Source organism: Neodothiora populina (genome assembly GCF_041146345.1).
Source record: "Neodothiora populina strain CPC 39397 chromosome Unknown canker_contig_13, whole genome shotgun sequence".
Lineage (NCBI taxonomy): Eukaryota > Fungi > Ascomycota > Dothideomycetes > Dothideales > Dothioraceae > Neodothiora > Neodothiora populina.
In genome coordinates this window covers 940,907-955,246 of record NW_027191402.1, presented here as the reverse complement: position 1 = coordinate 955,246, position 14,340 = coordinate 940,907, and the positions used below count along the sequence as shown (strand labels likewise).

The 14,340-nt window shown below is 52.7% G+C and overlaps 5 protein-coding genes across 5 annotated transcripts; 4 read left to right on the top strand and 1 right to left on the bottom strand.

Annotated features, from left to right (window-relative positions):
- Positions 1–593, bottom strand: AAFC00_001910 (uncharacterized protein; the record flags this gene model as incomplete). The annotated part of the gene is made up of 5 exons (XM_069347960.1): positions 1–24; positions 77–165; positions 219–246; positions 300–468; positions 520–593. The coding sequence occupies 5 exons, from the start codon at positions 591–593 to the stop codon at positions 1–3; spliced, it is 384 nt and encodes a 127-aa protein (XP_069204684.1).
- Positions 594–1,068: 475 nt separating this feature from the next.
- Positions 1,069–2,433, top strand: AAFC00_001909 (uncharacterized protein; the record flags this gene model as incomplete). Its single annotated transcript, XM_069341170.1, has 3 exons — positions 1,069–1,172; positions 1,228–1,922; positions 1,976–2,433. The coding sequence occupies 3 exons, from the start codon at positions 1,069–1,071 to the stop codon at positions 2,431–2,433; spliced, it is 1,257 nt and encodes a 418-aa protein (XP_069204683.1).
- A 358-nt stretch (positions 2,434–2,791) lies between these two features.
- Positions 2,792–4,309, top strand: AAFC00_001908 (uncharacterized protein; the record flags this gene model as incomplete). Its single annotated transcript, XM_069341169.1, has 3 exons — positions 2,792–2,822; positions 2,880–3,028; positions 3,146–4,309. 3 exons carry the CDS (start codon positions 2,792–2,794, stop codon positions 4,307–4,309), a joined length of 1,344 nt encoding a protein of 447 aa, XP_069204682.1.
- A 2,104-nt stretch (positions 4,310–6,413) lies between these two features.
- AAFC00_001907 (uncharacterized protein) lies at positions 6,414–9,422 on the top strand (the record flags this gene model as incomplete). Its single annotated transcript, XM_069341168.1, has 4 exons — positions 6,414–6,608; positions 6,660–6,797; positions 6,846–7,837; positions 7,886–9,422. 4 exons carry the CDS (start codon positions 6,414–6,416, stop codon positions 9,420–9,422), a joined length of 2,862 nt encoding a protein of 953 aa, XP_069204681.1.
- Positions 9,423–11,132: 1,710 nt separating this feature from the next.
- On the top strand, positions 11,133–14,250 carry AAFC00_001906 (uncharacterized protein; the record flags this gene model as incomplete). The annotated part of the gene is made up of 3 exons (XM_069341167.1): positions 11,133–11,227; positions 11,286–11,494; positions 11,570–14,250. The coding sequence occupies 3 exons, from the start codon at positions 11,133–11,135 to the stop codon at positions 14,248–14,250; spliced, it is 2,985 nt and encodes a 994-aa protein (XP_069204680.1).
- Between the last annotated feature and the right edge of the window lie 90 nt (positions 14,251–14,340).

The window sequence follows — 14,340 nt, the reverse complement described above, 5'->3', positions numbered from 1 at the left end:
CTAGCGTTCGCCCTCGCCAAAGCCCTGAATTTTTGTTAGTTGCTACGTATCAACGTTGATCAAGGTCGGAGCATACGTATATAGGCTGTCCCATCCTTTTCAGGACGAAAACAACATCTTGGACCGTCACAGTCTTACGACCTGTGTCGATCGGCCCTGATGATTCTGTAGATGGTTAGAATCGCCCAGGGCATTGATATAGGACAAAAGCGACGAACCAAGAAGATTGGCGATTTGTTTAAGAAGCTATTCCACAAGTAAGTACATGATTTTCATAACGGGGGTGTGGTGATGCTCACCTCAATCAGGCGCTGCTTCAGCGTCAGACGAATCTCGTCGTAAATCTGCGCAGCAATACGCGTGACTCCTCCACGTCGTGCAAGGCGGCTGTCGATAGGTATTAGCAGGCTTAATGGAGCATACACTAAGACGATTCTTACACCTTGTATATTATCTTTGAGAATCTTCCTAAGGATAGTTCGAACATCAGTTGCTCAACGATACCTTGAGTGGACCTACCTATGGCGTTTGGTTGATTTGCCGAGACCTTTGCCGCCATTGCCTGCAAAGGCGTGGCTTGCCCGTCCGCGCATTATGACAGGTCAGAATGGTGTGGTCAATTGGGTGTTACGCAACTCGTAAAGAAGTTGTGATATCCTCAAATAGTGTATTACTTTACCAACAGGTTGAATGTCAGTAAAAGCCTCGTACAGTTGATCTAACAAGGTGTCAATCAAGTGCGAGTGAGAGTTAACAGGATCTGAAGTGTACGTCGTGTGTTTATTCTGTTACAAAACTAAGCACTGTAGGCGACGCGAGGTTGCCAAGGAGCTGGTCTGAAGGTGTTTTGCGCTTGGACCACTCTACTCAGAAGATTTCCAGACGACATAAATATTCTTGTGAAAGACATGCCGCTATTGAAGATCACAAATTGATCAGAGGAACACTTGTATTTGCTTGAGACTTGGTGGCTTGTCTCTGCAAACCCAGGAACTACCTGACGTTGTATCATAACGGCGTGCGCGAAAAGAGCAGGCCATACCTGTCACAGTGCGGCCCTTGGATACAATGGCCGACGTAGATGAGGATGTGATACCGCGTGGCGCAAGTCATGAAGAGGACGTAGACCTATCAGATGAGACACAGGATTTCAGATTCTTGCTTGCATTCTCGTGCGTCAAAACTGTGTATCATCTCAAGTGTACTATATACTGATTTATACTGTAGAAGCGATGATGCAAAAATTCCAAAGCGTGGTGAAAAGGACTTTGAGCCTCACCATACGAATTTACAAGCAAGTGTTTTAGAGCAGTCTAGGGCAGCTATGCACACAGCATTATCATATCAAAGATCACATGCACCGAAACGATACAATGTTGCCCATTATCATCCGGAAACCAACATGGCGTACACTGTCGATCCGAAAGGACCACTTTTCAAGAACATGGGTAGAGTGTACCCTTCTAACAGAGACCCTCTTGGCCATCGAGACGGTCATTCCAACAGATTATGGCTCTTGCCGGAGGAGATTCTCTATCTTCTTGAGCGTGGTACGATTGACGTCAGGTGGCCACCTAGTGCAGACGACAACGAGGAACTTGGAGTACCTATGAGTTTGCAAGGTGCATATGCAGCTTTTATCGGCAGGGAAGATGAGACTGGAGGCGCTTTGACGTTCGAACGATACTCAGTGTATGCGGGTCTCAAACGGATGGGCTACGTCGTTCATCGAGCACCAAGTTGGAACAGCTCTGGTGATGTACCTGGCGAAGACTGCCTTCCTCCTTCACCATCAGCTTCAATGTGGAGTCTTGGCTTGTTGGCTGGTGGCTTGAGGAATCTTTTCATGTCGAGCACGTCTTCAAGTGAAGAACGACAGAAACAAGGCCCCTTGGTAAAGCCGGGTTGTTATCGAAGCTACGGTAGGTCTTTGAAAAATTGTAGTAAGAAATGTCAACCATACTGACAGTGACAGCCGATATCTACCGTCGTTTAGCATTGGTTCCTGGATATGACCCTTCAGCAAGAAAGCCTGAACCTTCTCCGCCCACAGATCCTGCATTCAGGATCACCTACCATTTGTGGAAGCCTGGCTCGACTACCTACAAGAAAAGTGATCCTGGTCAACCAGACTTTCGGATAGCTGTCGTCAACGCGAGAGAGACATGTGTTCCTACACTTGCTCAGCTTGGTGCGCTCTTAGACTCGACGCCGTATCGACCGCCACAAGAGAGCGGACAGATGTATCAGAAATTTAGAAACGGTTACAAGAACGTGATTCTTGCAGTCGTTGACCAAGGAGTAACCAGCTATCTGAGGATTGCGGATGCAGGCTTTGGGAAGGAGAAGTTATATGAGAGGAAAATCGCAGGTCCGAATCAGAAGAAAGGAGGTGCGCGTGGCAAACCACGCGGCGGGGCTAAAGGCAAGTAGTTTCGCATATGCAACTCCATATGTGCAGTGTTGCAGGGCATCTCAGAGCCGGCTCGAGGTGAAGTTCAGCAGTTCTGTTACTATCGATTTGCGCGGAGATGTCTAGAGATGACGACACGAGGTCGCTGCTTCCCAAGGCAGACGCACCAGTACGCGACTTCCAGTTTTGGAGAATGACATGAAATCTTGTCGAGTGCGAGTTGTTAACCGTTCCTTCACTCTTTGTTCATTCCCTCAGACTTTCACATCCTGCCCGATCAGCTCGTCCATGTCTTGTTCGATGCTTTGATCTATTTTCCTTGACTGCAAAGTACGATTCCAAGTCCATCTAGGATCAAAAACACCGCGCAAAGCCAGCATGACTGATTTATGCTACAATTGTGGCTCCTGTACGTACTTCAAAGGTTTTCGCATCGATGAAATTGGATGTGACTAACGGTCTGCAGGCCATCTTCCTCAGCCTTGCTCTACCGCTCTAGTGGCGTGCGCCGTCTGTAGAAATGATGGCCATTCATGGAACTTCTGTCATCGAGGAGCCCAGAGTTTCCAGACAGATTATCGCTACTTTGCTCTCTGCCATAATTGCGATGCATGGGTAAGTGCAGCCAACCCGACCTTCTATTCAGGATCCGTCTGTCATCTTGAACCCATTCGCAAGCATCACTGTTGCAAGAATGATTGGAGAGAACTGCCCACTGATGAAGAAACCCAGCACCTTCCGGAACCCTGCAAGAACAACGAAGTCTACTGCAAGACCTGCAATGCCTATGGTCATTTGCCATTTTACTGTCCGATCACTCCATTGCGCCGTCCGAATGCCACATTGACTGCTACTCCGGACGATGAGCCAGGCAACAAGCGCCGGCGTATGAGCAGAGAGGTTTCGGAGGCTGCATCATCTGGAAACGTTACCGCTGTGTCTACCAATGTGACCACTTCATCTGGTAACACATCTGCTGTTTTCAGTGCGCGTCAGATGCTCTACAACCCTATCATGGCCGAGGAGGTATATGCCTTGAAGATGAGCGTCGTCAAGGATGTCTTGGACATGGTCGCCATGCACAAACCTCAACAAATCTTTGCGTACTTGGCTCAGGCCTATCTTGGTAATCAAGGTCAACTGCAGCAGCCTATACCTGCCCCATTACGTCTCCCTATGCCTAATCAGATTCCGTCTTGGGACATGGGTCGCCTCATGCCTGTCCACCAGACACCATCGCAATTGCCGGACAATGCGAATTCTTGCGGCATCCGAGCTCGTGCACAGCAGCATGAGTTCAGTCAAGTCTCTGAAGGCAATCCCGTCCACCAACAAGTGCAGAGTCAAAACTGCACACAGCAAGACCAAGCTAGAATGGAACAGTCATGGTTCCCTGGCCAAATGTCGACCTCGTCCCTCATTCCAAACCAGATTGCCGTTAGCGGGGACTTACCGGGAGCTCTGATGGGCTTCAATCAGGACTCTGGGCACCACAATCAGTTGAAGACAGCTGTGTCTGATGACAGAGTGTCTAACGTCGCTCCTACTATCGAGGGTGCGCCACGCGACACCGGCCACGAAGGCATTCAGTCACCATACATGACAGACACTACTCATCCGACTGGTGCAACTTTTGGAGACGTCACTCAGCACATTCGTCTCGCCAATGGTAGCCCAAAAGCGGCAGGAGACAAACGTGGTGGTAGAAAGGGGGCAGGAATTCGCGCGCCTCGCAAATCTGCTGCAAGCAAGGCAAAGCAGCAGGCTCAGGCTCCGGTGCAGACTCAGGCTGATTTGGTGCAGCAGTCGCTGCCGTCTCCACATGAAGCTCAAGCTGTCCAGCAGTTCAGCGAGGGAGAGGCCCAGCAGCCACAAGCCGGGACTGCAGATACTTGAGCGTCTACCAAGGGTTTCCTTCAATGGTGGTCAGTGAAGAAAAATAATGAGAGGCCTGGTCGATCAGTCTTCCGGACTATGACGTTTCTTTAAGATTAGTGTGTGCAGAGACTCATTATGCTAGTCATGTTGCACACATGACAAAACTGAAGCTGTTCACGAGTCATGTCACACGATCAGCGCAAGTCGATATGCAGATGTTCTCGTATATGTAACACGCGAGGTGAATTGACACTAGGTGACTATCTTGCATCTGCGGATATGTCTCTATTGTTTCTAATCTAGATTGGGAACAGAGGACGGGAATGGATAAAAATCCTTCCGTACGGCCTAATCGGCAGAGTTCCGTCGTAGATGGCGTTCGTCGGGACAATTTAGATACGTCACGTGGGCTAGTGCTTACCGTAAAGAGACCCCACTGCTGAACAAAATCAATCATTGATGAGCAGGACTCATACTCGCTGTGCCTGTCTTGTCCTGCTCGATTATCGCTTGTCACTGTGATGCCGTGCGCTGAATTGCCCGTCACATAATCAAACTACGCGAAAGCACTCGGTGGTTGATAGTCCAACTGTATACCTCAAGACATTTGAGACCGCAATGGAGCGAAGATCGGTCAAAGCGTCAAGCAAGGACGGGGTCGGCATTGCGTACCAGCCGCATCCCAAGGCCGCCTGCCCTGCTGCTCTTTAACGGCGGGTTCGGTTCCGAGTGGAGGGTTATCACCGCTTGAATGCAAAGACTCCAGTTGCGGGGTTTTCTGTCGAGACCCAGGCGACCCGGGCCGCAGCAATATACGACAAGACGGCAAGGGACGTCATGGCCAAGCTCGCACGACTCAGATCATGGCGACAATCAAGATAATCAGTCGGAAAGAAAAGTGTATGCCTTGGTACGTGGTCACAGTCAGAAATATAGGAAAAAGACGTGGGGAACGGCGGTGATCATCGTTATGACGAGCCCTCACATGCAATTCGAGAGGGTTTGCCCGGTTCATGAGAGCTCTAAGTTGGTTTACCGTTCGTAGCTCCTCCTAGAAGCACCCGGACCGATGTGGGGCCGTTTCTTGGGAAAGCTGGTCAATGTTTGGGCTCGACTTACCTAGTAGATTTCCTGGTCGTTGCTATCGCCGTTCTCGCTCTTCGTTTAGACTTCAGGATCAGTCAATTCAGTGGGAGTAGGTGGAGTGACTCGAGGGCGTGCGTGTACAGTAGAGTACGGTCAGGGTTTTACTCGTCTAATTATACAGTGCGTCTTGTGGTGTCAACAACAACATCAGCCCATCCGGGCTCTGTCATACTTCTTGTCCTCGATTCCACGGGGCAACTATTACAGTGTACCTCGAAAACGAGATTCCGTAACTTGTCGTTCCTGTGAGTCGTTTCCTGTCCTGCCGATCATCAGGCCAGACAAGGAGATAGCTCGGATCGATCTCCCGACCTCAAGTCCGGCGCAGTGGGGAAAGCTTTCGGCTCGGCATCTCGCGTCTAGATAGCCGAATCCGCTATCACGCCTTGCTCCCTCTTGTCTTCCATTGTGGACTCGCATGATCTTGCGTTCTTCTCTTTTGCTTATACACGCCCGTGAAAGACAAGGAGAATAAGTCGTGACGCGCTTCACGCAAGTCGCCATCATTTCGTCCTCATTTGCCTTGTCGAATCTGCTCTCCGGGCCCGCCGGAGGAGCCCCGCGACCCCAACCGCAACCCGCGCTATCACCATCCATAGCCGCGACTACCGCATCCGCTGGGCTCAATGTCAACGCAGCTTCCCCCAAACGTCGCTATTCGGACGACATTTCAGAGGGCAGTGACTCGTATGGGAATACTTCCGATGCTCGCCCTCGAAAAAGTCCACGACCTAATAATCATCATCTGACTCCGGTACGATTGCCAAGCATATCGCAGTCGAGCCCGGCTCTTCCACTGCTTGGTCCAGACATTCAGCATGCCAGTCAACAATCTCAGCAGCAACAGCAACAGCAGCATCAACAACAACAACAACAACAACAACAACAACAACAACAACAACAACAACAACAGCAGCAGCAGCAGCAGCAGCAGCAACAACCAGCCCAGTCGAGTCAAAGAAATGCGCAGGCCAGGATGCGTTCGTCGATCGCCTGTGTGCGTTGTCGCAGGTCCAAGGTCAAGTGTGTGAACAGTGGAGTTGGTACGGCTTGTAGAAGTTGCGAAGCGGGAGGCAGGGAATGTACATATCCTGTTCCCGTCAGCAGTGGAAAGAGAAGGGAGAGCGCTGTCGGTCAGATGTCCAGGCCAGAAGGGTTGACTGAAGATCAGGTAATTTGTCTTGTGCATACTTACTTTTCTTTACTAACGCACAAGGATCAGGCCCGGAAGCCCAGACAACATCGGAAGAGCAATGCAGGTCTACCTGGACAGCCTGTGCCAGTCGTGGCGGAGCCGACCAGTGTTTCAGTGGATGCTCTAGATCCCAGCCTACTTACGTCTTCCGTATGGCAAGAACTGGTAAGTCGTTCTCTGTTTCCCTGACAAAACAGCATTGACGAATCACAGTTCGATATTTTTCAGTTACATTTCTCGACTGATCTACCTTTTATCCATCCGCCTACCTTTCTCAAGCCACTACGACAGGCCAACAATCTCGGCCCTCAGTACAAGCCATACTCGAGTGACAAGGGGTCAGCCGTGCAGCCTCCGGCTTCGAACGAGTTCTTACTTGCTTTCTTGGCCTTGACTGCACGTTTTCACCCCAAGCTAATTTCTCATCACTCTCCGGCAGTCGACAATCGTCCCAGCAACCCTTTGACCGCTTCTGAATTTTATGCTTCAGCAGCCACCACTCGCATCAGTGCAGCCACCCGTGACACCCCTGGAATCTGTGACCTCGAAATGATACAAGCCATCCTCATGTTGGCAGTCCATGACTGGGGCATGAATCGAGGCCTGCGAGCATGGGCTTCTCTCGGTGTAGCCATCAGGTCTGCTCAAGCCATGGGTCTACACTACGAACTTGACCTAGACAATTCTCTCCTTTCTAGGTGTATGCCACTCAACGATGAGGGCAAGGTGGCTGTGCCCCCCTCTTCGCGTGCATCTTTCCATGCTGGCTCCTCGAACGACGTCTTTGTTCAAGCAGAGGTGCGGAGACGTACCTTCTGGGCTTGCTTCATACTCGACCGCTATCTGAGCAATGGCAAGTTTCGGATCCAGACGCTTAACGCGGCAGATCTCCGAATCCAGTTACCGGCAAGCGAGCAAGCCTTTTTGTTCGGCGAGCCTGTCCGTACATTGATGCTAGGGGAAAGATCTCCCGATACGCCTCCAGCTTCAGATGTGCAAGGTCAACGTCGAGCTTCAATTTTCGGTGAGGTCATGAACGACCACATGAGACGGCAATCTTTCTCCTCGAACGGGCTCAATGGTAAAATCGCGGATGAGCAGAGCAAATGGGAGGCTGGGGCCGAGGAAGGTCTCGTCAGTCGTTACATCAAGATTCTCGATATGTACGGCAAGGTTGTCAGTTGGGCGTGCGCCGGTGGCAGAAGGTATGGTCCAGCCAAGCAACCAAAGAGAAACAGCTGACATGAGAACAGACGCGACGCTCTACCACCATGGAACCGCCAATCTCAATGGTTCTTGTTACGCCAAGCCCTGGAAGACTTCCGGACAACTCTACCCAGACAACATCTTCTAACTCCTCAAAACACATCCGCACATATCAACATCCGCACTTCAAGCCCTTACGCGCTGGTACACGTCACTGTCTCGTTATGCCATATTCTTCTCTATCGCGAGTTTTTGCCTTTCATTCCATTCCGCCACGCAAGACCGCAAGGTCCTCTCGACGGAGTGACGCGGCCATCGATCGCCGACCCCGTGCCACCTCCAGGCTTCTGGGAGGAAGGCGGTCGCGCATGTTTCTCGGCAGCTCGAGACATTGTTGATTTATTGCAGACGTGTCAAGAATGGGGAGTCTCTGTCGAGACGCCGATAGTAGGATTCGCAATGTACAACGTGGCATTGCTAGGAGTCTACGTGATCAACTTCCCCTGGATGGACACGAACGGCTATCTACGACGGGCGAACCCGGCCCGTGAGGATCATATCCCACACGGTGCGGAAGCGGTCCGGAAGGCCTTGGAGATGGTCGGACCCATGCGTACAAGGCTCCACATGGCCGACGGATGGCTCAGGACACTCAAGCGGTCTCGCAAATACTTCTCACGTTTACGGACAGCGTGGTTCGACAGCGCGCCTAGGATGATGCACGGCAGGGAGCGCGAGATATGGAACGATCAGAGCATAGCTACCGCTCAACTCCATCCGCCGGATGCCGAAAGCACAAGAGTGTTGCTCGAAAGGGTGCTTCGAGAGCTCGACGGCGGAGACGACGACAGCGACACCGAAATGGCAGATGTCCCACAGCAAAGCAGTGGCATGTCCTTTGGACCAGGATCTGATGCTGCCAGCCCCGGGGTCAAACAAGAGGGCGCGGTTCACAACGCAGGCGATCAGCATGCGCAGCAAGAAGAACGATGGAATGCAATCAACTCGGTGGCGGCAGCCGCTTCGGCTCTGTCGGCAGCGACATCGAACCAAGGGACTCCTCCCACGACCGCAGGTCAAGGACAACAGGCCAACTCTGCGCAGTTCCGCTTCTTTTCTTCCTACGGACCGCCTTCGTCCTCGCCGTCAACGCCATCAAACTACGCGCACCACTCTTTCCGACCAGCGGATGCAACGAGTCCAAGCATAGGGCAAATTCATTCCTCTCCTCATGGTGGCACTCCCAATACAACATCATGGACATCGACGAATGGCGGCAGTGCCGTCAGGGAGCCACATCATGCATATGCTTCATCACCCAACAGTACCGCAAGACGACCGAGCGAGAACGTGCCATCGCTCTTCGCGGCACCCGGAGCGGCATACACGGCGGCCATTCAGGCAAGACAACCGATGGACAAGGAGATTAGAGAGCCCGAGGCATGGCTAATGGCATACGAAAAGGCCTTTGGCGCGGATGATCTCGCGGCGTTCGTGGACGGTGTTGAGATTGGCGAACTGGTAAAGGGGCTCGCCAGAGCTGGTAGAGGCGGGTGGCTAGGAGCTGTTTGGGGTGTATCTTGATAGATCAAGTGTCGGTATTGTACGAGAATCATGAAGGGACGACGAAGAGATTTATTGAAACGAGTAAAAGGCATGGATTGGGAGGCCTATAAAGCGGAGATGGTCTATTGAAGACAGAAGGGACCTAGAGTCACTAATATTTGTATGGTGCATGTTTTTACTTTACTCAGATGTACATGTAGAGACGTTGAAGGCCTCGTGATCGGTTCAGGCAGACTTGACTCGTCTTCAGCTTTTGTGTGATGGGTACTGTGATGTTCGTAGCGCTCGCCTTGCTGTAGGTCAGGTATCGTGTCATAAATCCCCCCGCCTCTGGCCCCCACGTGCCACTTGGTAGTAGTAGCGGGTGCAGGAGAAGGAGGGAAAGCAGACTCGCAAGCTCTCAGCTCTCTTGTTCGTCTCTCGGAGCTGCATGATAGAGTAATGGATGCACACACATACACATACACTTGATAGAGACAGATTATACTCTTTTTTCTTTCTCTTCTTGATTTATCTGCTTTTCTGGAGTAGCATATGAGAATAAGAACAAAAAGCATTCACATTGTTGGATTAGGAAGTTGTTGAGCGAGAAGAACTTGTCCTACTTCAAGCTAGCTCTCGTAGGAAAGAGACACGCCCGTTCCGTCTGCCTGAGGTACCTACCTTATTCGTCTTACACACAGAGCAGCAGCAACAGCACCGAGCTCAACTGAGGCGAGCAGCAGGTCGTTTAATATTCGGCCCCCCGAACTTGATGAACAAGCTTGCTGCAGCAAAGAGGAAGCCTGAAAAGCTGCAACAACACTATACAGAAGTTAGTATTTACAGCAGAGCTCAAAAGAAGAGAGAGAAACAAACTCGAGTCAAGCTTGGGTCTTGTTTGATTTGCCCCTCATCGTCCGCTCCGCTCCCTTGAATCTATCGCGCCATCATTTCTCCAACGGACACGACGCAGAAGCACCTGAGCACATACACACACACACACACACAGACGACCAGCTATCCACATTTGTACTGTTATTGCAACCGCACAGCTACAGCACAGCACAGCACAGCACAGCACAGCACACATAAAACCACAAACAGCACATTTCAAAGCTCAACGGAAATTCATCCACTTTCTGTCTTTCGGCGCCATTGCTTGCTGCTCCTTCCTCTTTGGCGACTCTGCGAAAGCTGAACTGCCCTTTTTGGGACTCTGACGGCAGCAGTGCAATCGAGAGGACATTACTTACAACACTTTCAGCTCCTGTTGCCCTGACTGCTTCTATTGCGACAAGCATTATCAACATCATCATCGGGATTTGACACTGTCATCGTCGTCTGTTCATTGGCGGTCAGTGTACAACAGCAGAAGACGAGAGCGCGCGCTCTGGTCGTTTCAGCCCGACTGGGCTGTCCTTTCTGTCCTTCTTCTAAAAGACAGTGGCTGGTTTCGCTCTTCGGACAGCAATTCAGCGCCGTGGCCAGGTGGAAACAAGTCCTTGACCTTTTGGGTATCAAGACGAACTGAGATTAAACCCGACGATAAGGAGACGAGATTGATCCAAGCCAGCAAGCCAACTGAGCAATCACCGCAACCAGCATCAAATCAATTGACCATTCATCTCTAATCGAATCAGCGTCGCTGTAACCACGTCCTTCTGGTTACCTTCGTCCAACTCACATATTGCGACATATTTCACACGACGCCGCTGGGACTCACCCCGACCAGGCGGCTCCTCGATCATGTCGAGATATACAATAGACGAGCTGAAGGTTCTGCGCGACTCTCCGCTGGTCAAGAAACCCGACGAGCTTCCTTCTATCGAGCAATGGCTAGAGTATGCCTTTTTCTGTTGATCTTACAAGCTTCTGTGTGTACTAATATCACCCAACCAGACAAATCCCTCAAGACGCTCAACAGGCAACCCAGCCCAGTCAGCAACGGGACGGGCAGCGCAAGTCGCGTCTTCAGAATGTCAACGGCAACACCAACGGCAACGGTATGCGTGAGGACGGCGCCGTCTCTCAGATGGGCAACTTCACCGCCCAGCGACCCTCTATCCTATCCACGAGACACACCTCTCGCTCCTCGATGCCCGGTAGCGGTATGTCAGACTTCAAAGACCTGTCCAGGGTCGCTACCAATCTCGTGCGCACACTCCAAGCTGATGGCCTGCTAGAAGACATTGTCCTCGGCCCGCCAAAGACGTCGTTTGCCTCGTCACGCAACCTCAGCAGACTCACCACCGACGACAAGTCGGCCGAAGACGCTGCCGATCAAGACGACAACCCCGGCCCGACCAGATCGCGCTTCTTCCAAGACGGCGCCACCACCACTTCCAGCAACAAACACTCGACGCCGCTCAAGTCAGATCGGGCAGCCTGGCGCACAGGTCGAAGCACACTAGCGGACGAGGAGGAGCGCAATGGAGATCGCGAGAGACACAACGGCCGTCGAGAGCGCAACACGGATTCTCAAGAGGACTCTGGCGTGCGACGGAACGGCTACGGCTCGAGAGCTGATCAGCGATGGACAAGAGACGGAGACCGCCAGACCAGCAAACTCGGCGAGAGTCAACGTGGCAGCGGAGGATGGAGAGATCGCGAAAGAGCAAAGCATGAGAACAATAACAACCACCACGGCAGAGATGGGCGGGTCGAGAGAGAACCCGAGTGGATGGACGAGCCTTCGATCGAGGGAGACGGTATGCCGTCACGGCCAGCCGACGAATTCGAAAAGTGGAAGGAATCGATGAAGCGCAAGTCTCAGCCTCAGGCGGCAGATCAAGTCGCTTCACCCGATGTCGCAGCCACACCAATCACATCAAGCGGACCCTCCAACACTCCGGCTACACCTGTCGCCCAAGACGCCGGCTTGAGCAGCATCTTCGGCACTTGGGGACAGTCCAGACCGCTCGAGAGTCCCGCAGTCGAAGGCGGCAACAAACAACCCAAGGCGCCCGGCACGACAAGCAAGGCCAAGTCGTCGAGATTTGCGTCCATGTTTGCGCCGAAGGAAGCCTCCCGCCAGTTCGACGAGCCCCTGTCCTCGTCGCCTTCCATGTTCAAGCAAGCTGCCGCTGCCGCTCCCGCTGAAGCTACCGGTGACTCGAGCGAGGACAAGGAAGGATTCGCTCGGATCATGGCTATGCTCGGCAAACCTACCATGTCTCCTGCATTTGACGGCCAGGGTGGTGTGTCTTCGCCGGTTCAGAGAGGTGGTATGGCTGCCTTGTTCGGCGCCCCTCCTCCTCCACAGCCGCAATCGCAGCCTCAACAACAACAGCAGCCCGACAAATTACCCGACTTTTCTGCTGCTCAGCAAGGGACCGTTGCTGCTTTTGTCGACAAGAGATCGTCCTCTTCGATGCGTCCAGGTTCTGGTCTGGGTATGGATGCCTTTATGAGCACTCTGCCGTCCCAGGACAAAAGGTTCTCCGGCCCTCGTGGCAGTGATCCTGCCAGCAATGTCGCCTCGCCGAATCCCTCTCAGCTGCGCTCCGAGTCTATTTCTCACTCGCAACCTCAGTTTCCATTCATGGATCAACCGCCTCCGCAATCACGACAGGTGCAACAGACTCCTGACAGTATGAGCATTGGTGGAAGAAGCCAGAAGCCTCCCAGTGGCGGCCTCAACAAGGACTCTGAGTTCTTGCTGAACTTGATCAACCAGGCCAACAAGAACAAGAGCAGTGCGCCGCAGAACCAGCAGCCTCAACAGCCTCAACAGCAAAACCAAGCTCAACGACAGCCAGGCAGACCTGACGATAATTTCCAACTGTTTCTTGATCAGCCGCCGCCGCAGAGAAAGTCGGCCCAGCCGGCTCTCGAGACTCACGCTCCCAAGCCTCAACAGCCTCGTCGCGCTCCTGGTGCACTCGAGGAGCAACTCATGCAGAAGGGTGTCCCGCAGATGAACCTGGGACCCCAGAACGACCGCGGCATGGATCAGCCTCAGCCCAGGGGTCAGCAACAACGTGTTCCTCCTGGTTTCTTTGAAGATCCTGCAATCTTACAGCATCAGGCCCACATGCAGCAGCAGCAGCAGCAACAGCAACAGCAAATGCAGAACAGTCGCCGACAAGGTCAGCCTCTACAACAAGCGCCTCCTCAGTCTCTGCCCGAGCATCTGGCTTTCGCCGGCCCACCTCCACCAGGGTTTGGCATGGGCGGCCCTCCGCCTCAAGGAGGTGAAAGACTACCCCAACCGCCGCCTGGCTTCAACCCAAGCATCAGACATCCTCCGGGCTTCGCTGGTATTCCTGGCATCTTCCAGCCTCCACAACAGAGCGGCAACCCTGGCGACAACAGACAGCAGCAGCAAGGCGGTCGTGGTGGAGCGGCTGATTTTCCTGCGGGCATGATGCAAGGGCCTGGCGGTCTTGCGCAGATGCAGGGACACGTTCCCCAACAAGGACCTCCTCCTCCACAGGGTCTTCCTCAGGGTCCGATGCAGGGTATGCCAGGCATGGGAGCTCCTCCTCCAGGGTTCTTTGCAAACATGCCCCCGGGTCCACCACCTCCCAGTTTCTTTAGTGGCATGCCACCTCCACCGCCCGGCTTCCCTGGTTTGCCCGGTATGATGAGTCCTCCTGGACTGATGAACGGCGGTGGTGCCGGCGGCAACGCAGGACCCGGTGGACCTGGCATGAGATCAGGCATCGGAAGTCCCATCGACGGACCTGGAATTCACGCTTCTCTACTCGGCGGCATGAGAAGTCCCATCGAACAACAAGGAGGAGCAGGAGGTTTCGCAGGCACAATGATGCCTCCTGGATTCGGTGGACAAATGCCTCAGATGTCACTTCAGCAGCAACAACAGCTTCAACAACAGCAGCAGCAGCAGCAGCAAAGACGTTGATCTACAGCAAGCGTTTCTTTTTTTTCTCGAAGCTGTGGATAAAAGGCTGCAGTGTAGCGAAAACACAAATAGTAGTTTCATGTCATAAAA